This window comes from Homalodisca vitripennis, chromosome 5 (assembly GCF_021130785.1).
Source record: "Homalodisca vitripennis isolate AUS2020 chromosome 5, UT_GWSS_2.1, whole genome shotgun sequence".
Taxonomy (NCBI): Eukaryota; Metazoa; Arthropoda; class Insecta; order Hemiptera; family Cicadellidae; genus Homalodisca; species Homalodisca vitripennis.
In genome coordinates, this window is record NC_060211.1 from 79,823,714 (window position 1) to 79,849,466 (window position 25,753).

General features: G+C 33.0%; 1 protein-coding gene across 2 annotated transcripts; it reads left to right on the top strand.

Moving 5' to 3' along the window:
- Positions 1 to 10,039: 10,039 nt before the first annotated feature.
- LOC124362416 lies at positions 10,040 to 25,211 on the top strand. 2 transcript variants are annotated; one of them, XM_046816891.1, is made up of 4 exons: positions 10,040 to 10,181; positions 16,135 to 16,197; positions 18,086 to 18,274; positions 22,421 to 25,211. In XM_046816891.1, the coding sequence occupies exons 1-4, from the start codon at positions 10,178 to 10,180 to the stop codon at positions 22,639 to 22,641; spliced, it is 477 nt and encodes a 158-aa protein (XP_046672847.1). In that variant the 5' UTR covers positions 10,040 to 10,177; the 3' UTR covers positions 22,642 to 25,211. The 2 variants fall into 2 exon arrangements, with proteins under 2 accessions (XP_046672847.1, XP_046672846.1); XM_046816890.1 differs by lacking the exon at positions 10,040 to 10,181 and adding an exon at positions 12,912 to 12,969.
- Positions 25,212 to 25,753: the final 542 nt, after the last annotated feature.

Genomic DNA, 25,753 nt, shown 5'->3' on the forward strand with positions numbered 1-25,753 from the left:
CGTTTGCAATAACTTCCAAAGTTTCGTACACTTCAGGGAGCTGCTCTAGAATTACATGGATTGCTTTGTGTCGAACTGTCCATCTAGTTCGAGACAAGCTCACCAGTCTTTTCATTTTTGTTTCTCCGCTTTGCTTACATATTGATTCAAATATTGAAAACCTGTTAGCTGATGCATTAATTAAGTTATACAGGTGATTTACTATGGATAAGCAATTCCGAAGCTGTCTTATTTCTTCACAAAATCTCTGAACAGCCAGATCAAGCAAGTGGGCATGGCAGTGTGTGTACAAAGCTTTAGGCTCTTCTTCTTGGAACCTTGAGGCAACACCTTTGAATTTGCCGCTCATGTTACTAGCTCCATCATATGCCTGGCCGTGCATTTTATTTAAGCTTATACCCAACTGCTGCAGATACTGTTTAATAGTGTGATGTAAATTTTCACCAGTAGTGTCTGACACATCAACGAAGCCCAAAAACCTTTCATTGATTTTAATGTGTCCATCTATTTTAGTAATGTATCGAATGCAAATGCTAAGCTGTTCACGGGTTGAAATATCCGTAGTTTCATCACAAATAATTGAGTAGGCCAAAGCCTCACTCACCTCTTGGACAATTTGTTGAAGCATTTCACTTATTTCACTATTATCTCATTTTGTACCTGGGCACTTTTGTATGAATGGACTGGGGATTTCATTAATGTTTGGATTCCTTCCTCCATTTGAGTAGATCTCAGTTGTAGCAGTTCTATAAAGTTCCCCCTGTTAAATGAAGCAGTACTCTCATCATGTCCTCTTAAGGCAAGATTCTGTTTTCCAAGGAATAGGATGTTTTCAATTATGAATTTTAAATACCTCCTATTCATCTCAACCATTTTAGTATGTGCCGAGGACAACGAATCTGCTACCGTGCTTCCTGCTTTTCTATACTCATTGAGAAACTGTTTAGATTTTTGATGCATTTCACTATTCTCATATTTCCTGAATTTTTCCAAAGCTTTCTTCCAATTGTTCATGCCCAGTTTAGTGAATGACTCCTCCCCGCGACCAGACTTATGTTGACAAAATAGTCGGCATGGGTAACAAAATGCAGCGTCTTTAATGGGGCTATATTCGACCCAATTAAATTCACTGTACCAGGATTCTTTGAACTGCCTCGATTTGGATTGAATCTTGCTTACCTTAAAACAATCAACAGGCTGAAATGCTCCTTTTGCAATATCTGCACTTTGTACTCCCAATGAAGGATCTCTACTTTCGCCCTGGAATGTAGCATCACGATCTGGGCGTAAACAAGATGGCGATTCATCACCAACGCTACCTCCAGTGCTACTTCCCGCTAAATGTCTATCTTCATTTACACTTTCACTTGAATTTCCAAGTTTTTTAAAGAATGTTAGTACAGAGGACCAAGGGCGGATCCAGGATTTTTGTGAGGGGGGGGGGCGGTCTGAGATTTTTGGGAGATTTTTTTACACATATGATTCATGTTGGTAGTCAAAGCTCTGTAATTTGACATATAATGTTATTATTGTATTACTAATGAAAAAAAGGGCTAAAAGTGATAAATGAAAAACAATGTAATATTTCCAATAAAACTGTATATAATCTGACAAAAGTTGTAAAAATACAAAATTTTATCTTTAAAGTACAAAATCGAGTCTTCTGTTTTTTTGGCTTGCAAATCTGTTAATGACTTTTTCGGGGCATACTTCGATGTCCCTGTGCACGTTTAGCAGAGCGAGTTCCAGTCAACCTATCCTCTGCCATCCTTGTTCTGATCCATGACTTCAATTTTCTCAGAGTTGAAAAAGATCGTTCTGCCGTTTGCTGTTGGAAAAAAAAACAATAAGTTCTAACAGATTGGCAAAAAAAGGTCAAATGTTTCATACCAATGAAAAAAAATACTTTTTACTAAACAACCACACGATTTAAGAAAATACTATTAGTTTTACTGGTTTTAGAAATTATCTGCTAATAAATAATTTTGAAAAAATAGTATAAACAAAAATTACTTACCTATTGAAATTGGAAGAGTAAGCAGAATTTGTACCAAAGCCCTTAGAAGAGGGTAGCTGTTTTTCATTTAATGCTTCAAAACATTTCATTGCTTTTAGTTATAGTCTTCATAAATTCATTATAATTAGGAATGTTCTTGAGGGAGCATACTTCGTTCATAAGTTTCAGTAGCATCGTGTTTTTGTTCAATGACACTAAACTGCAATACTTCATACATATGGGCTCAAAACTAGATTTCATATCCACTATTTTGTCCAAGTTTGTCGGAACGGTTAGGTTCAGCATATAACACTCCAGTGAATCGCTTGAAAATCTATCTGTCATATCTGCAATAATGTTATCCAGGATTGTTATGTATGCGGATTTTTTCCAATGTTGTATTGTACATTCCCGACTGTCACTGGACGTTGAGGGGTAGTTTGGTCTATTTACTTGCGGTCCCACAATTTCTTGGAATACGAACTTCTATGCCCATAGACTCCATAGTCTTTTCAGCAGTATTGAAAATCAGAGAAAAGAATTGATCAGGATTTTGCCTTTTATTCTGAAGTACTTTATTGTGTGCATTACTTTGTCTCTTGCTGAACACAAGTCTATGGTTTCTGACTGAAGATATTTACTAAGAACACAGGTTGCATCCGTTATATCACTAAGACAATGCATAGTTATTATAAACTCGCAAGTGGAGATAGAGCACAATAAGCAATTTGCTTTGCTTGCTGTTGAGCTATCATTCCACTTTGAGACAATTTTAAGTGCCTCGGCTATTTTTGTTAGGTCTTCTGTAAACTCAAAAATTGATTCATGCCGTTCTACCCAACGGGTCTCACAATATCCTCTCATTTGATGTCCCAGTACTTTTTTCAAAATAGAGTTCCGTTTGGCCGAGGAGGTGAAAAATCTAGAAATCTCTTTTACAGTTGCCTTACTGCATTTCTCACGCTTTGGACTTTATTGCACTTTGAAATAGCCAAATTCAATGCATGATTACTGCAGCCACATAAGGTGCTGTTTATGGCAATTTTTTTAATTTCTGTCACTGCTCCTCGCATGTCAGACATATTGACAGAGCATCCATCACAACCGATCCCTACACAGTTATTCATGTTCAAACCAAGCTGTTGCATGAATTTCAGCACAGACTGTCCTAAAACCTCCCCCGTGATAACAGGTTCAACTTCTTGATCAGAATAGTTCGTACCCGTACCGTGGAGATCAACAAAAACCTACAAAAGTCTTCTCTTATAGCATTGTTATACAGGTAACGTAAACTAAGGCTTAGCTGAGAAGTATGAGACGCATCTGTTGATTCGTCAATATTATGCTATAATATTTAGCTTCTGATACTCGTTGAGTTATCACTTCCAAAATTTCATCAGAACAACATTTTATAAGGCAGTTAGCTGTTGTCTTGCTGATGTAAGTGGCGTTTGCTCCTGCAGACTTCAAATGATCTTCAAGCTGAACATCCCCGCTATCTATTCTAAATCGCAAAAGTGCCCTGAAAATTGCCGTCATTTTTGTTACTGGGTCATCTCCAACTTCAATCAAACTGCCATCATCCCTATGACCTCTAAGGGGTATGTTCTGCCTACCATGCAACAAAATAGTTTTAATTATTGGCACAAGCCTTGCACGATTCTGCATGGTTTGGGCCTTCCTATTTTCGTTTAACAAAATTAAGAATTTCTCCCTCAGGGTTTTCAAAAACAGATTATAAAATGTTTGGCGTCAATTTCAGCATCTTTGTGATATTGTGTCGCTGCCGTGACTTTCTAAATCTCCGTCCTTGCCTGAGAGTTTAGCATATTTCTGTAGAGGTTCAGTAACTAATTTCTTTAAAGAAAACTGTATGCTGTCCTCCAACTAACTTTTGATGGCATAGTACTGCACAAAATTTACAAAATATAGCCCTTGCTTAGCTTCTGAAAAAACTAACCATGGATACTTTTCAAAATGGCCAATATTAGCTTTTCTTTGTTCTTCCCGTCCTCGTTTTTACATGAGAGGATGTAGGAAACTTAAAGTCCTTTTTAGGCTTCCAATGATTAGTAAAAAATACTATACTTAGTATGGTCACTCATCTTAGAGATGTTGTTAATGTGAGACCCCGATGTCGAAAGAGCACATGTTTTCGGAGATACTAACTTGTGAATTGGAGGATGATGGCGCCGATTGTGGTGGCAGCGGCACGTCTGTAACGTCATGCTGGGTGGAAACCTCAACATTTGAAGAAGGAACTTCACTGTCTAAACTTTGGTCTTTTAACAAGATAAACGATCCATATTGCACAAAAATCTGTTAACCACTCAAAAAGCTATTAAACACAAGCGAACGGGTACTTCACGATATTCACGAACCGTACGCACTGAATTAACTGAGTGGCCGTAGTAGGCGGTGTGGTGTAGGCCTATCGTTGGGGCGGGCGGACTAGGACGACTCATGCGCACGCACCGCTCCCCCCACCCCTTCCGGTGATCATACGCACTGTTACCACCTCCCCTCTACTCATACACGAAATTAAATCTACAATCTTAAGTACAAAATGTATGTTTGAAACACCGACAGTACCAATTACGAATAGTGTGGCCGATGAAAGCACCCTTTACTAACGAAACAATATAGTATTACTTTAAGCTTAAATCTTTTATAAACAAACAAAAAATTTGAATTTGTGACTACCGAGGGGGGGGGCGCGCGCCCCTCGCGCCCCCCCTCTGGATCCGCCCTTGCAGAGGACTGTTTCTTAGACATGATAACAAACGAACATCCGCAAAAATTACACAAACAATAGCAGCTCAGCTAGTAACAATAAGCTTATTGAACGAATAAAACGTGGCGACCACCTACACAACACAACACACGCGCACTGAGCTGGTATGATATCCCTCCGCCAGGCGTCGTCAATGCTCGGAGGCCCTCGGCCGGCGTCGGCTGGGCTCGGGTGCATTCGATCGGCTGCTCCAGCTCGGGCGCAACCGGCCAGAGTCGGCTCACCGGCACTTGTAAATTTAGTTGTAACACGCGCATACTTTACACACACAGAATCAAATTAGATGCATACAGAAAAATAGACTAACGGGGGATCTATATTAGTTATTCATTCGTAACTTTTAGTGTATACATATACGTAATTTAAAGATAATTTATATTATTTTTTTCTTTTTTTGCATAATGTTGGGGGGGGGGGCACGTGCCCCCCCGTGCCCCCCCCGGCCCGACGCCACTGCTTGGGATAGATTTTGGCTATTTTTAAATTGTTGGGGAAAATTCCTTGTTTGAATGATTTATTAATGATATCTGCTAGGGGGCCACATAGTTCAGCTTTCAAGAATCAAGATCTTTATTGACCATTAAGTAATACAAAATTACAATAGGCTTCGTCAGTTCCAACATTAAAATATCACAGCTTGCTAATTTAAAGATACATAAAATAACAATACTAATAATAATATAGTAATTTTTTGGTTAGTTCACATATTATATAACAATAACATATTATGTGCAATAAATAACACAAACACCAATACTAATATAATACAATACTACATTACATAAAATTTTTAAAATACCCACATTTAACTGTCACTAATATTATATTCTAAAAATTCTCTTATGGAGTAAAATGCACGACTTGACAGCCAACTAGAAACCTGCCTCTTAAATGAATTAAAATCTAATAATCTCCATGATTCAGGGAGTTTGTTAAAAAATTTTATTTGTAAATATTTATGACTCTTTGCATATTTTTCTAGTCTAGGAATAGGCAGGACTAAGTTGTTTACATTTCTTGTTTGATAACTATGGATACCATTAAAACAGAGGAAGTCATTAATATTCTCTTTTACATAAATTAAATGATGAAAAATGAAAATGCAGGGTACAGTCATTATATTATGAGTAGAAAAATAAGCCTTACAACTACTCCTAAACCCTAAACCAAAAAGGATTCTTATTGCCTTTTTTTGCCATAAAAAAACTCTTTCCGCACCAGTACTACCTCCCCACAAAATATTTGAATACAATAAATGAGCATGAAAAAAACTAAAATATGACATTTTCATCAACTCTTGGCTTACACAGGTCTTTAACTTTCTCAATAAAAAACAAACACGTGCCAATTTAGAGATTCAGTTGTTTGTATGATCCTCCCATAAAAGCTTCTGATCAATAGTGACACCTAAGAGTTTTATTGGCTTTGTCATTTTACTATCTATCTGCATTTGTCTTAAAGTAAACACTATATGTTCCGTTTTACTTTCATTTATTTTAAGATAGTTAGAATCAAACCATACATTGGCTGTGTTTATTACTCTATTAGTTTGATTGAGCACTTTATTTAAACAATTTCCATTTACTAAGATAGAGGTGTCGTCTGCGTACAGTATGGTATCACAATCTAAATTAACAGGCAAGTCATTAGTATATAGTACAAATAGCAAAGGACCTAGGACAGAACCCTGTGGAACTCCAGCAAGAACCTCCTTAGCAGATGAAATCTGATTTCCAACCGATACCATGTGCAATCTGCCACACAGATACATCTGAAAAAATTGTAATTGCTCGTTATTTATTCCGTAATATTCAAGCTTTTTCCAAAGAACACCATGAGAAATTCTATCAAAGGCCTTGCTTAGGTCTAAAAGGGTCATTCCCACAAGTTCATGATCCTCAAAGCTCCTTAAAATCTTTGTCACAGCAATATCTAGGGCCTTAACTGTAGAGTATCCTGGACGAAAACCAAACTGGCTACATGAAAGAATTTGATATTTATCAAAATAATCTAATAATTGTTTTTTAACGCAAGTTTCTACAATTTTTGAAAATACTGATACAATTGTTATGGTCCTATAGTTATCAATACACATTCTATCACCCTTCTTAAACAAAGTTATACTTTTGGATGTTTTTAAGCAGTTTGGAAAGACAGAAAACGACAGACAAAGATTAACTATATACACTAAAGGTTTAATTATGAACCTTTGCAAGTCTTAGCTAATTTTGATTAAATCTCGTCTATACCAGCTGATGTCTTTGGTTTTAGAGAGTCTATGATTTTTTCTGTCTTTCTGATTTACAGGTTGAAATTTAAAATTATTTATTGTTGGTGATGGCAAGTCCTGCTGTGTGATGTGGTTTGTATTATTATGGCTATCTTGGAGTGTTCTTTGTGCAATTGTAGAGAAGAAGTTGTTGAAACAGTTTGCTACTTCCAGTGGCTGACAAATTTCTTTTCCGTTTGTATGAAGGTGTATCTGTTTATCTGCACTATTGCTAGCTTTTTGTTCTGTGTTTATTACATGCCAGAATGCTCGGGATTTGTTGTCTGCTCTATCTATGTAGGATGTTGTATTTTCTTTTCTCAGCATTTTGAGTTTCTGGTCGTATTCTTTTTTCCTGGCTGCTGTTTCTGCTTTATCTTCAGCTCGACCAGTACACTGTTCCCTCTCTAGGGCCTGGACATATAGGTTTTTTAGTCTAGCGCATTCCAAATTCCATGTCTGTGTGTGAGTATGTTTTTTTAACTTTGAGAGTTTAATGGGACAGGTGTTATTCAGTGTGGATTGTATAATGGTCTGGAAGTTGTTGTATTCTTGATTGATGCCTTTAGTCTGCAAAACAGAATCCCAGTTTTGTGTACTTAAAGACTGTTTGAATTGTTCTATTGATTTTTTGTTAAATATTCTCTTTTCTACTTTATTGTTACTTTTGTTGATTTTAAATGTGTTAATTATGGCAGACTGTGCTGTGTGGTCTGAGAGGCCTGCGTTAATGACTGCTGCCTGTATGAGTTGGGAGTCCAAATTGTCGTTGTAAATTGTCAACATTTATATCTCCCATAACTACTAGGGGAGCATTGGTTTGGAGCACTTTGTCTAACTCATGTGTTAGTATGTTAATGGCACGATCCAGGTTTGCACTTGGTGGTCTATACACAGCAGGTACTTTTATAATTTCCTTCCTGAATTTTATCTCAAAAGTGGCAGTTTCACAAATTAGTTCTGTATTATCTTCACTTGTCCCTAGGAGCTTTACATGTTTTTCAAGGCCCTGCTTTACATCCTGCCACACTTACTTTGGAGTGCCTTTTCCTAGTAAAACCACCAATGAGTGAAAAGCCTTCAATGTGTGTTTGTTTTAGGTTAAGGCCATGTTCTGTTAATATTAATATGTCAGGATCATTATCATTTAGAAAATGGGATAATCTGTCTATTTTACTTGAAAGCCAATTTATGTTTTTGTGTAATAGTTTTATGTTTTTCCCAGTATTTGTTGTGTATTCCATTTTTGACCCAACTTGTTTGTGTTTTTGTTCATAAGTATTTTCTTGTAGTCCTGATTCCAAAATGTTACCGTTTAAAATTTATGTAGCTTTTGTGTTTTTCATTGGGTTGTTTGGCTTTGACTAAAAAATTATCCTGGTTTTTAATGAATCCTGGGGTATAATGAATGGTTTATTACAGTAACATAAAGGCTCTTTGAGTTAAATTATTTATTGGATGATGAAATGTGACAGAACTCTTTGTGCTTTTGGCCAAACCCCTAAGCAAGAGTGTTTTAAAAACCATTCAGGTTATTAAGGCAAAGTAGAAAGGAGTGCTTGCTGATGATCTCCATGGCACATCTGGTGGTGACAAGAACAAACCTGCACCTTACTGTGTCAGTAGGCCTACACTACATTCATTATTACTTCATTGTTCATCCGTATAACCAAGAATGCAAGAATAAAAAAACAAGATTCTAATGTACATGTAAAAGGCATCATATCCAATATTAAAAAAAGTTGAGCTAAATTAAATTGTTAAAAAATGGGTGCACATTTAAAAAATAAAACACTGTTCACTCCCCTCATTTTTACAAGTGTAACAAAATTCTGAAGTACATTTTGAAGAGTATTTGGAAGTAACAATACTTTTAATGTATTACTTGGTTTTTTATTTGTGTACATTTAAGTGGACTCCTCCTTTTATTTATTCTGGTCAGACTTGGGACTTTGATTTGTGACATCATGTGTATTTGATGATACAGAACATGGGGTATAGTATTCAAATAGAATAGTTCTAGAAAAATAATTAATAATTATAAACAAATATTCATTAAATTTATTTATGTAATCAATTTATACTAAACTGGGTATTACTATTTGATTGAAAATACTATTTTCTGAAGATCCGTAGATAAGATATTGTTTTGTGTTACTAGAAATTTTATTTTGAATAAAGTGCTATTTATTGTACATTATATACAAGATTTATAAATATAATTTAGATTAAGATTTTAAGACAGAGTATAAAAAATGGCCAGTTGTCTTTTTAAATAAAGAATTTTTATGTCATTGTTCTAAAATTTCCTCAAATTCTTTAACTCTCAGAAATACCTGACACCTTGCATGGATCATTCTTACATGCAATCGTCTCCTTCCAATCATCATTAGTACTTGGATGATTATTCTTGAAAACCAATTTAGGAAAACACAATTTTGTTAAACATGCCATGATTACAGTTGTGGTCTGAAACGTTGATAAATTATGCAAAGGTTAGAGGTGTTTAATAAGATACAGCAGTTCAATCTTAATATTCTGTACAGATGTTTTCAGGAAATTAACTATTTCAAGTACAAAAATAATTTCCTCTCTTGTAAATTATAAATTTGATTGGTTTATTTCTGGTGGTTTCAATAAAATAACTTTCCTTGTGACTGTTCATATATTTCTGATAATGGCACAAAAGAGAGATTTTAACTATAGCCAAATTTATATAAGTACATAAAGCATCCATTTTACTCTAAAAATAAAATAAAATAGGATAAGGCATATACCACTAATGAAAATTTGATATTTGCATACTTAATCTGAGATACTTATAATACTAACTGACTGATTTATCAGCACCCAGCCAAAACTATATTGTATGTTTTGTGAATTTGGACATTTTATCCTCTTTACTTATGGACAAAGAATGGAAATAACTGAGTCGAAAACCTAGCTATCAAATTACAAGTGACGACATCATCAGATTGTTTTTAACAATATGAAGTCAAGACTTTTGGACTATGGCTTCCTGATAATCGATAGCATTTTAAATGTGAGTGGTGGCTAGCTTTAAATTACAGTACCTTTAATAAAAAGTGGCCAACTTGAGATATATTTAACCTAGATAATGGGTGAGTACTTTTATGAAAATATCTGTCTCATAATGTCAATAATACATTGATTTAATGGAATTTAAAAACTTCTTTGTTATTATTATAAGCAATATGTTCTGAAAATTTAAGAAAACATATCAATCCATACATAAGAAATATTCAAATACAAACTTCACTAGCTAGTACATTTTTCTGTGCACATTATCCATAAAAAAATATTCATCCAGAATGTACTGCACCAAAACTTCGTTGAGTTTTGCTCCATAATAAACATGAAAACTATTTTATTCCCTTATTTTTTTAATATGGTTCCATATATTTTTAAATGATCACTTAATTTAAAGGCATTACTAGTATGTTGTTTTAAAGAGATTTTTAAATTTTTAAAGTATCATAAAATATTAATTTTTTACATTTGGCTATATGATTTATTCTAATAAGTTTGATAATTTTGTTATTGCATACACGTTGACAATATTAACAAAAATAAATTATTAAAATCCATACAAATTATAAATATCAAAGACGAGATATCTTGTGAAGCACTACACAAAAATTAATAAGATACAATACATACAAAGAATACAAAAACAGTATTGCTCACATGTATCGTTATCAAATATGTCTTAAGACAACTGACATAAAACCAGGAGCATTTTACACTGTAGGCTACATGAATTATTTATCAACTTACGGATTAAATATGCAATGAGGGTAGCATATCGTAATCCTAATAATATTTTAAATTCGAAAATGCCTTTGTTTGTTTGTTTGTTTGGTTTTTACGCCTAAAATATTCAACCATTGTACTGAAATTTTATATAGACATTCTTACGGTGCCTGGTAGGAAATATGGGTCTATTCTTATTTCAAAAATCCCTTCTGGTAAAAATTCCCATTTTGTCTCTAAATTTACAAAATTATAATTGAAAGAGCCTGTAAAATGCAATCAACTGTTCTGTGAAAACATTGTTTTTTGTCCTCCTCCGTAGACTAATGGTTATAGTCTCGGCTCTCTAACCGAGAAGTCACGGGTTCAAATCCCGGGGAGATCCAATCATGTAATTTAAAAAATAAAAATCAGTGCACTTTGGCATAGCTGACGCTGAGGCTTAAATGAGATAAAAAAATATTGTGGTCTGATAACACAATCATATGTTTAGTTAACTACTATTTTCAATTTGTTTACATTTATAATGTGAAAGCATAGAGTAGGCTTAACAGTAACAACAATCCTTATTTCAACCTTTACTGGAACTGCTGTTGAGCACAGGGTAAGAAAATGTTCAGATAAGAAAATTAAAGGTTTAAGTAAAAATATACTTTTAATTGTACGTTTTTACCAAATATTAGGTATTCTTACCAAAGTATTTAACAAATATATAAGTAAAATATAATAAGTATAAATATGTATAAAACAAAGTTACTATTCAACTTTTACCTTAAATTTGAAGGCTGTTAGACTGTTATAAAACCCATTTTAGTGATCTTTTTTAGTTTATCTTAGTTTGAATTTTATATTTATATATATATATATATATATTTCTTTTTTTATCAGGAAACATGGCAAGATCACTATGCAGCAAAAAGTACTAAGACTCAAGTAAATTATAATGGCCATAAATATACACTTTTTCACAAATTTTCTTGGTCATGGCAACAAGGCAAACTCAACATTGTTATCGAAAATATAAATCACTCAAACCAAGAAGTTCTCATACACGTGTAAAGCTACAAAATTGATTTGAAGCCGCGGGTATCTGCTAGTTAATTAGATGTTTTTAACTTTACTGTTAATTAATATGATGATAACTTTAATTATGAGTTATCACATATTTATAAATGATTGTAGAAGAATTTAATGTATGCAAAATGATGAGTTTTGCAATATAAATAAAATTTCTGCAATAGTTTATGAAATTTATGGGTAATTCTTATATGTTGATTACATGTAATCATGATTGCTATCAACAGTATAACTGGAACCTAATTAAAACGCTGCCCTTTATAATCATAACTGATAAAGGAATGTAAAAATACAATTATTATGATGATTTGTTAGTGATACAAACAATATTTTGATTGTTACCATAAACATTTATAAAGTAATTTCTCACATAACAAATTCTTTGTTTATGTAATAAAAAGTTTGATCTTACAAAATGTATAATAAAATACAATTTCACCATAAGAAGCCCTTTTTATTTCTCTAAAATCCTCAATATTTCATTTTTAGACTTTCAAAACTAAAAAAAAACTATATATAGGAATGTAAAAAAGATGTACTTGTATAGATCATCCTATGTGGAAAATGTTGGAGTCATATATTAGATAAGTAAATTTAATCAAGAACAACGTAAAACATAATTATGTAATAAATAAAATGTAAAATATTAGTAAAAAGTACTTTTTAGGTTATATTCTATAAAAAAGTAATTCAGTAAATAAATTTAAAATGTCTATAAATTTTTTATCTTTAATAGTTTATCTTGCTTTATTTGAATAGTCATTATAAATACAGTACCTTTTTCCTTAGATAACACACACACAAAACACTAAAACTGTATCAACAATTTAAACACTGCAATGTTACTACATAATTGTGTTTTATGTTTATTAATGTTAATTAATCTATAGTCAATTTTTAAGCACTTTTCTTTTTTTCAACACTATGATAATACTCTAACAAACCATTCAGAAGGCATCATGTTCCAAGGCTAAAGCAGACACAGATACAAACTCTATTTTGTTGCCAGTATAAACATGGACAGGGATAGTCTTGTCAGTGGCATCATTGCACAAGCAGGTGAGAGGAGTTACTCCAGTCAAAATAAAATGCTATTCTTTCTGTTTGCCTTTTAAACCTTGTAGTATAACAAGTATAGCTCGATGGATAGTATAAGACCTGTGATAGCATGATGTGAATTATATTATTTTTGACCAGATTAGTTTATATTAAACTTACAGTTATTCTGTACCTTTTATTAATCATACTATTTGTAACATATAACATGTAAATTTTACTAAAGTAGGTATAGTCTAGAAATATGATGATTTAAATGATGATAAATTCAACTTTGAACTTACCTTTGCTAATATAAGTAAATATGCTTTTTTTTGGACTGGGAGTTTTAAAATTTCAAACTTAAAATGATAAAAGCCTCCTCCCTCACCAGAATTACCATAATTTTTAATGAAAAACCTTTTTTAAATTTGTGTGTTGTATTTTTTTTTTTGTCATACCATGTAAATTTTGTCCTGAAATAACTCATACTAAAAACAGTATAGTCTAGTTTATTTGCTTCAAACATTTTCATAGCTACAAATTAAATAAAAATCCTTGTGTCTGCCCAAGAATTTACTTTAATTAAACGAATTCAAAACAAATACTTTAAATAATATACATTAAACATACAAGTATTGTAGTTTCTTTCTAAACACTTTTACACTTTTCAAATGAGAAAATTAAGCAACTTTTTGTAATATTTGAAGAAGAAAAGTGTTATCAAATATATTTGGTTCAATTTCAATCAAACTTATTTGATCAGTATAGGGAGAGAGAAGGACACTTTTTGCACATTATACCTTATATTTTTTATTTTCATTCTTGTATTCTTGAATTGTACATAAGAATGACTGTGTGCTCAAAGTCTTACTCAAACACAAGCTGAAGTAAAATTGAGTGCAGGGAAATAGTGACAGTCAGCCAGCAGCACAGATCTGTCCATGTCACTAGCTGTGTCATGGGTATGCCAAAAGTATGCTCCCCTCTCATTTTTGCCCTAATAACCTGAATGGCTTTTAGCAACCCTACACTTGCAAGAGGGCTTGTATAATGGCACAGAGATATCTAAGCCATGTTTATTTAGTATATTCAATTTGGTTCAAAAAGCTTGAATGCTTTACAATCAAGTTCATAATATAGTATTTCAGAATCATAACTCTAAACAGTATTGTTAAGTCCATTAAGGGTTCACAACATTAAATCAGACTGTGAAAGATGAAGCAAACCAAATTTCAATGAATACACCACAGCTTTAGTTGTTGCTACTATGAACAGAACACAGTTTAATAAAGTACTTAGCATAGTTCATTTTATAATTTCATATTACGAATAATCTCCACTGAACTATTTTTTAATTACATAAACTAGCTGATAACTATCGCTTTTCATATATTGCCTTACAGTATCTATTTGGTCTAACCTTGATTAGATCTTTGAAAAAGGTGGCTTCCAAATAATGTTATTGTAACAGTCCTCTCTCTACACACTAAAATACTCCCAGAATCTCTGAGCTTAATGATAACCACTGAGGCAACCTTGATTCCAACAGGCCAATGTAATTTGGTTGGGCCGTTCTCTAGATATTGAATTTCCCATCAGTGTCACTGGGTACATTAATAGTAATAATAATAACCATTTCTATTGAAATTTACAACATTAAGTTATGTACTAATGTTAACAATACTCAAAAATTTCAGTTTACAGGTTTTTTGTACAACTTAATAACTTTTTGATATTAAAAATATATAGAACTAAGTATAACCTTATCACTTACCACCATGACTTATGACAGGTGCATTTTAATCTCACAAAGGATGTAAAATTATTAATGCCAAGACAGAAGCCTGATTTAGATTGTTGACCATGGTCAGTGACAATTTGAAGAAAACTAATTTTGATACAACAAGCACTGCCACATTAGCCTTCAATAAGAACCTTATAAGGGAACCTTTCTTGGGCTGTGAAATGTTTTTAAGTGTATTCCTGACTGAAGTCAGTGGCAATTGGAAGAAAAACCTTTTTCTGGTGCAACAGGTCCAGGCATAGTGACCTCCAAATATGAACATTATTAGGAAACCTCTCATCAATCGTGAAATATTCTTAAGTAACACACCTTAGGTCACTGTTTGGTATTGGTAGAAATCCCCACTCCTACACTACTCGATATCGCTACAGCAAGCCAGCCATGAATTGATATACATGTACACCTGATTGACTACTAGAAAAACTAAAATATAATTGATGATATGATGATATATCTTATTGTTTATCATACAAATCCACCATATAACAATAAAGAAGACATTGAAGATTTGCACAATTTTCAAATATGTAATTAATAAATATAATCTTTTAGAGTGATTTTGTTTAGAGTGATAAACAGTGATGCTCAGAATAGTGTGTGGATTTGAAAACAATATGCTGCATTATAACAAAACAGGAATATTATTTTCTTTTATTCTCATATTATATTCTTTTTAATGACATAACAAGCATTTCTGATACAAATGTTATTGGAAAATATTTATTTCCCATGTATATACCTCCACTTTTAAATAATTGGAACTTAATTTTAAAGAGCATTTTATTGGAACCCTGAAGTTGGAGTGTGGAACAGTTTCTATAAGCACCAATGACTTGACTTAAATGACTTAAATTTGTCCATGGTGTTATTTGATTGAGTATCTCTTATTATTTCAAAAGTTACTATTGAGGCCAGTGGACATGAGCTCAGATGTTTTAGAGTGCATAATCCTCTCTTTATAAGCACCTATTATAAAATGTCATAAAACCCTATGATAATAATTTAAAGTTGTGAGTAGGCATATTTGATGTAAATATTACTTCAAAAGGATGCATAAGCCTCCACAAACCTGATGCAATGCAGCTAATTTGTCCTCCAATTCATTATTTCCAATCCAAGTTCACTACCTTTTCCTTGGTCTTCCCAAAAATTTTATTAGTTTATATTTGGTGCTAATACCTATATTGTAATATTTTGGTAAATAAACAATTAAACTTGTTATACTATTAGGTCACAAAATAGCATTCAATAAAGGATTGGTATTTTTGTGTGTGTTTCTTTCGTAACAAGAACTAATGTACAAGATTAAGTATGTAGAAACTTAATATTGAAATTATTTCACTTCTTTTAAAAGATCTCATGTATTGCAATGTTGATTACAGATGAAATGATAGTTACTCAGAATTACGGAGTGTACATTTTACTGGCTCTGGTAATAGTTTCAGGTAATGTATAAACCATTTTATATGTTAATGCAATATAAAAGTAATTTAATGTGACAATATTTTTTAGTAACCCGATATGTAGTCAATTTTTAGTGTTTCATACTTATAAACCCAATAGTGTGCAAAGTCTTATTTAATACAAATTTCAAATACCTAAAGCACTAGTAGGCTAAAGTGTTCTTGATGTTTGTAATTTCAGTGCTTAAATTAGTAAGATTTTGAAATAGTTTTCTGTATAAATATTATTTATGTGTGTAAATTTGTTTGTTACCAATTTGTCTTACTCAAACCTTTGATCTTGGATAGCCAGCACTGCTGGTGACAATCATTTCTTTGCCAGTTTGATCATATTTAGTACCAGTAATTTGTTTTATCCCCTGAGGTCTAGGAAAAAAATGTACTGGATATTTTTGAATTACTTTTATTTATAAAATGTGGTTCTGGAATTTCAGCTACTAAGCTTTTTTGTGACTCTCCATATTGAAAAAAAAACATTAATATTTACATTAAGAAACACTCATACTAATTGATAAATCTGGAAAGTCTATTGTACAAATAATGTTATAGAGCACTGTTGCTACATCCTTCTGAATGATAACGTCTCAAACCCTTCCAGATGTGAGAAAATTACCTAGAACTTTCATAGAAGTACATTGCATAGATGATAGATTTACTGAACTCTATTTTAAAATTTAATAAGTAATAAGAGTTATAAACAAGGCTTTTTGGCTCATCTGCCACAAGATATAGATAGATTTTGTTGCAGTTCATAATACTGGTACATTGAAACGTATGTCACTGAACCACCTGGTTCTGTAAAAGCCACAAGAATGTATATTAAACTAACTCTGAAACACTCTAAAAAGTCCACATGTTTTAAGAGTCTATCACTTCCTGACCTCTGACAGCTCCTCACCTTTGGAAGTTCCTTGCCTTTGGGAGATCTTGGCCTCGAAGACCACCCGGCCTCTTGCAAAGCTTTGGCCTCTGGCAATCTTTGGGGTCTAGTAGACCATGGCCTCTATCAAACCCTGGCCTCTAAGAAGCTCCTGTCTCTGGCAGTTCTCGACCTATAGAAACTTCCGACCACTGGCAAGTCCCAGCCAATGGAAAACATAGCACCAGAAACTCTATATCCCGGCCTCTTGCAAGCTTTGACCTCTGTTGGATTCCGGTCTCTGGATGCTCCCCTTTACTGGCAGCCTTGGTTTTAGGGAGTTAATAGCCTCTAGGGCCTCCCATGCCAAGTCATGAATTAATGCATCCCAGGTCTCTAGCAGGTTCTAACCTTTGGCAGTTTCTGGCCTTTGGCTGTTCTTGGCCTCTATAACCTCCCAGCCTCTAGTAGTTTCCAGCCTGTGGAAGTTCTCTCCCTCTCTCTAGAAACTTCAGTCCTCTGGTACATACAAGTCTCTGGGAATTACTGAAAGTTATAAGAAATAAGGCATAGCACGTTAAAAAATAATTTGTCACTTTTGTGGTGGGAAAGTCTTTTAGAAAAGTGGTTTCTGGTACGAGCTCCACTTATTGAAGTAGGTTTTCCCGACCTTACCAATCCTACTTAACCATCATAGATTTCCCAATCTGTTTATCATTTGGGGATAAAACTTCATAATGTGGTGACTGCACACAAGCACTTCAGAAATATTCTTATTAGTTCTTTGTTTGAAGTTTGTTTATAACGATGGAAGGATTGTGATGGAAACAGGATTTTTCCGGACATTTGCCATCGTTCAGTGATACAAAAAAGCTTATCAGGTTACACAGGTCCTCCTGATCCTTTACCTAAAGAAAAAAATTAGAACCAGGGATGGAGGTTTTTAAATTAAGAATTGAGTTTTAATAATGGTTATAAAAAGGTAATAGAGCTTTTATTGGTGACTTACAGGAACAACAGGTCAGCTGTTTGAAGACCCTGAAAATCCAACCGTGTATTGCTTCCAATGTAACTCTGGGATTGACATTGACTGTATAGAACTCCAACCTCTCGATTCTACCAATTTCCATTACAAACCTTGTTTGGATACTGACAAATACAATGGAAGCATACCATTTTGTAGGAAAATTGTCCAGAAAAGTGAGTATCATTAATTATACTTTAATGCCATGAGCCTACCTTTATTACGTTTAGTATAAATGTAAAATAACAGTTAAAATCCATTTCCAATGCCAAATTTTATCCATTTTACCATCCAAATGAATGGACAAAACTGTATGTATGTTATTAGAGGTGCAGACAACAATCAATGCAAAAAGACCAGTTCTAATACCTCAGCCTAAACTTATACTCAACATTTACTGTTCCAGAATCATTTTTAGTAAGTTATTATCAAAACTTCAAGATTTAAAACATTTAAAAGAAGAGGTCTATACTAAACTTTGGATTGCAAAAACTACTGGAAAACTGAGTGGCCATAAGCAGAGCCGCAGCTACATATTTTTCCAGGGGGGCGAGCCCTAAATTTGCCGTCCTTTTCCACCACTCAACATCTGCTGTAAACAAAATTTTTTTGCTGCTTCTAAATCAGCATGTAAATAATCCAGAAGTACTTAATTATTATTATATTTATTACTAGCAGTTACTCACCGCTTCGCACACAATTTTAAAAATCTATGAGCATCTTTCTTAGCGAAATAATTTATGATGTGATATAATGGAATCTTATGACATTTTTTTCACTCAAATGTAGGCATATATCATAGCAAGGAAATACAAACAGGTCTCAGAAACCTGCTTTGTTCAAAAACATATACTTCTGGTCCTTTTAATTTACATCCGTTGAAAGATATCTCCAGTTGAGTTTGTCTTATTGTCCCATTAAGGTTATTGATAATTAAGGTAAAAAAAATTATTTAAATTTCTTCCATTATCCTGATATCCTTCCGCTGGCTACAATACTTTTTGAGAACAACTCAAATATAAAATTTACCTTTTACGTCTTTCAATGCATTAAATCTTGTGTTTATATAGCTAAAAACCTATATAATTTAAAGTCTAGAAATAATATATTTCTCGAGATATCTTGCCACATGATACATTCACATTTTTTACTAGTATTCCTACGACAGATTTCAGAGCAGTGTTAAAATAATAAAAGTTTGGGCGAGTTAGAGGGGGTATTACAACATAAGAGTGGATTGAAGTGAAACACTGTTACCCATTGTTGACGTTACAGTCTATTATATTTTAGTTTTACTCTATGAATACAAATGTCACTTACTAAAATCTCAAATTATTTTGCACAGTTAGTGAAAATGTATTTATAACAGTCTACGTCAAAGTCTAGATATTGGGGTGCAAGGGTAGATCAATAGGTCTAATCTACAGCGGTATGATTATGTTAAATGCAGTCATAAACTAGACTAGACATAAGGGAGTGCTAGCTCTGCCCGCTTTGACTGCAAAGGCTGGTAAAGAGCTCTTACATATCCTGAATATCCTGTCACTGCGTAAGCAAGCGTAAACATCCTGTTAGAACTAATTGTAATGAGAGGTTTCTCAGCTTTTTGTGAAGGAACAAAATTTGAATGTTAAGACAAATTTAAAATATGTTTACATTTAAGGATAAAAAATTCAAGAAACATAAAGAATTAAACCCAAACTACTATTTTTAAATTTTATTCTTTTACTATAAATATGTATAAAATATTTAGAGTTTTTTCAAACAGCAACATTTTGATAATTTACAGTGACAATTACTAGCAACAATTTGTATGAAGTTAAAGACAGGAGTACAACTTTTGAAACTTATCTTGACAGGATAGAGAATCAGTGAACTTTAAAAGGAATATTTGTTGTCTTATGTTTATTGCTCAGGGCGGTGTTGCTACAGTAGTCTGGCGCTTTGTACCTTCAAAATGAGCATGTACCGTCCATGGTAAATTAACAAAACCTTGAACTCTGTGTTAAAAATTAAATGTTTGAAATAGCGATTTATAAATTACAAGCCCTGGTTAATAACTTTAAAAGTTCCATTTAACGTGATCAAAGTAGACTCTTTTGAACCGCTCGGTTAAGAATAAAAGTTGAGATGGTAATTTAATAACAAACGTTTTAATATAAGTCTAAAATTAAGTACTAAAACAGTACATTTGTACCTATCTTGCATGAACATTTGGTCTTAATTGGGGGATCTCAAGTTTCCGAGTTATGCTTTGTTGTACTTTGGTTGGTAACCACCAAAAACCGTTACTGACATAACTGGAATTTATTATTCAAAAATAAATTGTTTTATATTATTATAAATTCAGAAATAAACAATCTAAATTTAAATTAATTCCCGCAATTCTGTTAGTTATTTTGTGATTAACGTTCAAACACTGGTCTCAGATTTTTTACTCCATAGTAAACCGATTTGTAGACTAAATAAATGCGTATACTTATGCGTAAACAGTAGTTGCAATGCAACGACTCGGCCTTCTATAATTTAGCTGCCCCTACAATTTTTCCGTCTGGTGCAAACAACCCCCTCTACCCCTCCCCCTAGCTGTGGCTCTGGCCTTAAGTTGTAATTTGACAGATTTTGGGCCTCAGTTAAGATCAATGTTTAAATCTGGTCTGTGACAGGAGCTCTTATTTATAGATATTATTGAGCTTACTCCTGACCTGGTACTGTGCTGGGTTTTCCCCTATTCTGTTTGATAAGATCCTAGAACTTAACAATGGTTCATAAGGACAGGAACAATAATGCTAGAAATAGCATTAATGTATTATATGTGGATATTATATAATACACTTCTCCTTCAAAACAAAACTTTAAACAAACAACATAGCCATTGATATATATATATATATATATATATATATATATATATATATATATATATATATATATATATATGTATATATACACACACACTCATTTGTGTATGAAAAATTTATAAATCAATAGTTAACAAGTTTTTTGCAAGAATGTTACTAACATTCTTTTCTAAATATGTGTCAAACTCTGTTTTGTAAAACTATTTTTGAGCATTTTTCCTTGCTACCTACAAAAAATCTATGTTAAGCTGATGAGAAATGCTGACTACATGTAATGGAATTTATAGTCCCGATTTGAGACAAATCAACCTTTTTAGGAGTAGAGAACTGCAGTCTATGAGCCAGACTGGAAGAGGAAATAGAGTAAGTATAAACAATAGACAGTGGCAGAGGATTCTCCTCTTACAACTTTCTGACAGAATTATTAACCTTTTAAAAACAACTTTAAACTGAAAAAGAATGTTTTTGATCCTACCATTACCACTGTGAATAATATTTCTTTTCTCAGAGTGTTTATGATGAGTTTGTTTCTTCCAATTAACACAAACCCAACATTTCTATATGTAATCACTGCACAGCTGATGATATGTTCATAGAGTGGTTTATACAGATGAATTAACAGCTGAGAGTAGTGAACCATTATTTCAGTTGCTCATACACATTACATGTTTCATACTTTTCATATTTTATATGTTCAGTTTCTTTACTCAAATCCAGGCTGTAAGAGCATTAGATTCTGAAGAGTTGTTTCTGACAAAAATTTGGGGCTAAATATGACTGAATACAGAAATTTATATGCTTCAGAATTTGTTTTCTTTATGTCAGTGCTTCTGAAATATGAGGCAAATTTAATTTTCTTTGCAAAGTTCAATCAGCGGATGACACATACAGTTTTTATTACATTTAGAATACCTGATACTGGTTATACCATCTGTTACGAGTCATCTGTTTATATTTAAATAGCTTAGATTGCCACAAGTTAGCTGTAATAGAAAGTGCTATGTGATTCTTTTGATTTTCCCATTGAATAATGTTGGCTAAATCATCTGCTTCAATATCGGTTATTATGTTGTAGTAGTTATTGAATCAGCAATTCAAATTTTCCTTATACATACCACACACTAATTGAAAAATTTTACTTTTAGAAATATAAAAATCTTAAATAAATTAAAATTTGAACCAACGATAATGATTACAGCCTAGAGTTCCAGTAATTTGTCTGATCATATGGCAAAGTTTCTGATAGAAATTTGAGTCTAATTCAATTCAAAATTGTGTTTTCAGAGTTGACATAATTTTATCTGGATCTATTCACTACATCATGGCTGATTATTAATTTTTAAGTTTCTGAATTGACATATGTTTAATTAATATCTCATCGGAGGGAAGGGTAGGTAACTTGGTTTTGATACACGCTGTTTATTCTGGAATGCACTAAATTAAAGATTGTTTTGCTGACAGTATTTCCTCGAGATAACTTGGAGAGAGTAATCCGGAGATGTGGGTGGGTGAGACACCCTCGCCTTGACTGCTATAATGTGAGGAACGAGGACCACATTGAGACTATCTGTCAGTGCTTTGAGAATGGCTGCAACACCTCATCTGTCCTGCAACACTCAATGGGATTGATCACATTCGTGTTAATTGCTCAGACCTTGTTTAGAACCAGGTTTTATGAGTAATTTGCTCAAACTACTAGATTTAAGAACACTTATAGCCACTTATTTTTTTGTGGGACTTTATAGAAATCTATGTTTGCAAAGGACATTAACTTAGGTATGGATTCCTTTTGGCAGTAGTCTTCATTGAAAATTCATTTTATTAATCTTTAATGTTTAATTTAAAACTCAAATTAAAAAAAAAAGATAAAGTAAAGAATATATTTGGAAGTGCCTGTACCTGCATCTATATGTTTTAAGAAGTTATACTTTCAGTCTAGGTCAGAGATAAGAAACCTTCAACTGTGCCTGTGACTGAAAGACATTTTATCAGCACTGTCCTGTAACTGTGCTGCCCTTATTCTGTTTGAATAGGCAAAGATTTAAGTAATGAGGATGGATAGAATGATGTTGAAAGAGAGCAGTTTCTCTTTCGCAAGTAAAGGCAATACGAAAGGGAAATAAACATATAAAGTTTAACATACAGTATACAGACTAGAAACTAATAAAGGTCTAGAATGTGTCTTGTTTTTTCTAAAGTATTTTATGGATAATGTGCTGAACTTAATCCAAATAATGTCTATGCAATTTAAAAATGCCCAAACTGGAATAATAAATGTACAAAATAATGTACAAAATATTAGATCTGTATGACTAATAGTCTATTGTAATGATATGTTGTACATTATAAGAAAAAAAGGCAAGGAAACGGATCAAAATAAATAGTGGAAGATAGAAAGAATGCTAGTACTGGTGGATTGGTGGAAAGACTTCGCAGCTATAAATGTCATATAATTAAGTTCATATAGATGCCTAAAAGATCTCTTTTACTGATTCCTATAAAGAGACTTTAACACTGAAATAACCTAACGTTAAGACGCCCAGGTTAAGTGTTAGAGAGGGCTTCTTAGCCCTAACTTCGCCTGGTAAAATAAGACATTCTTTACTTTACTTTCTTTTTTTTCTAACGTAATAAGTTGCTATAAGTAACTTAATAACAAAAAGTTCCTAAATTGTTTAGGAAGCTCAGGTTTTTGGATCACCAGATCCTAACCAAAGTGTCATGAATGGTGGGAAAGCACAATTCCCACACATTACCAAACACACTTTCCTCAACATTATACTTTCAAAATAGAATCAACCTCATCCATTTTATATTTAGCAGCATTCAAACTACTCAACACAGACCCTCAATTTACCACCTGAAAATCAGTGACATAGTGGTGTTAGCACTGGGGAGGGGGTTGGGGTCAATCTTTGTTATCATATGTCATCCAATAAGTTCAGTGCAGTGTACCACAGACACAGAACTACACTCTCTCATTCATGCACTACACACCATTTTCATCCAGCCAGACATAGATTCATGTACTCATGTTGCAAACCGGTTGGTTCAAATAAGAACTATTGGAATGTACTTCTGACTCAGGACTTAAAAGAGAAACAAATTTCTGTTGATAAAGTAATATTCTGTCTCTCCGCTAACATCAAAGCTGTCTATCAAACTGTAGAGTGTCCTGGCTCATCACTGTTTCTCCCACAAAGTACTTCACTTGGTAGAACAATATGCACATCAGAGCTGAAGGAACTGCACAAGATTAGGGTTATACTATATATCCATCACAAGAGTTAGGGTTGGGTGAAGTCAGAGATTATTATAAGCATATCTTTCCTCTCCTATTTCTCCTTTTTTTCTTGTCTGCTTCCATTTATGATTGGCAATGTTGAAAACATCAAAAGCAACTGCATTTCACACCCAAGAAATTTACTTCTCAGTCCAGGTGGGACAAGACACTATTAAACAACTAGTGTAATGGCTTATACAAGCGTTGGAATCTTCCAACCATTACATCAAGGACAATGAAGCAAGAGAAGTGGTGTGTTCATACGTGTCTACCCTCATACACATTGGTGAGGTTATTCTTGGACAGCAAAAACCATCATCAAAAAAATGCACACACAGAACGATCTCAAATCCTTTATAATTCTCTGACCTTCGCAATGTTGAAAATGAGTGAGGGCATTTCTAGTCCAAGCAACTGACTTCTCAGCACAGTAGAAACACAACACTGGTGTGAAGACTTACACAAGCTTCTCATCTGCTAAGCTACAAACAGTGAGCAAGAAAGGTGCATATTCTGGTGCACCATCATGTCAGTAGAGATATTCATGAACAGCAACAACTGTCATAAATTACAAGCACAACAAAGCCATCTTAAATTTCTGTTTAATTCTTCACCATTTAACTATACATAATTATATTTTACTGCAACCGCTTAGAGTTTTATTACTTTAAAAATTAAAGGCATATGTTTAAATAGTACATTATGTTTATCCTAACTTAGTAGTTATGATAGCTGTATGATTAGTTTATGATATATTATCATGAAATGATATTGTTGTTATTTTTAAGTAACATAATGTAGAACCAGTTGTTTAATTGTAAAAATAATATCTTTATTATGTATATTTTATTTATTTATTTACTATTTAAGGTTGGTTTTTGAAAAGATCGCCTTATGTTTAAAAATGCTGTTGTATTTATTTCTACCCATTATTACCGAAGGAGAATGTAATACAGATTTTTTATAAGACGAAAATTAATTTCAATCTTTTTATCTTGTTACAAAGTTATGAACCTCACTGTTATATATGCACATTTAAGTACTACAATGCTAATGCATACTATTATATATGAAGTATGAAGGTTTCCAGAAATTACAGAATTGGACTATATGGTATGTCCAGACATTAGTCACTGTGCTGATTTGTAACCAAATTGTTAGTTATGCTTCCTCACCAGCATATTCATGGATGTTTGATCACCAAATACTGTAAATTTGGATTTTTTGTAAAAATCTCTTTACTTAGTCATTCTTAAATATTAACCTTAAAAAATTTCAAAAACTATGATTTCTAAACATACTTAGTGTTGACTTTGTGCATACCTTTAGGTAGCTACTTAACAACTTCACTGTAACACAAGTCATTAACCAACTTTAAGACGGGAGTAGTAGTAAGGTGCATCCACTGAAGTTAATGTCTTAAAGACAGTTTGAATTTACATAACATCTTCAAGAAATGTTCACAAAGATACAGAAAGTGGAGAAATATACTGAATGAGAAAAGTTCCATT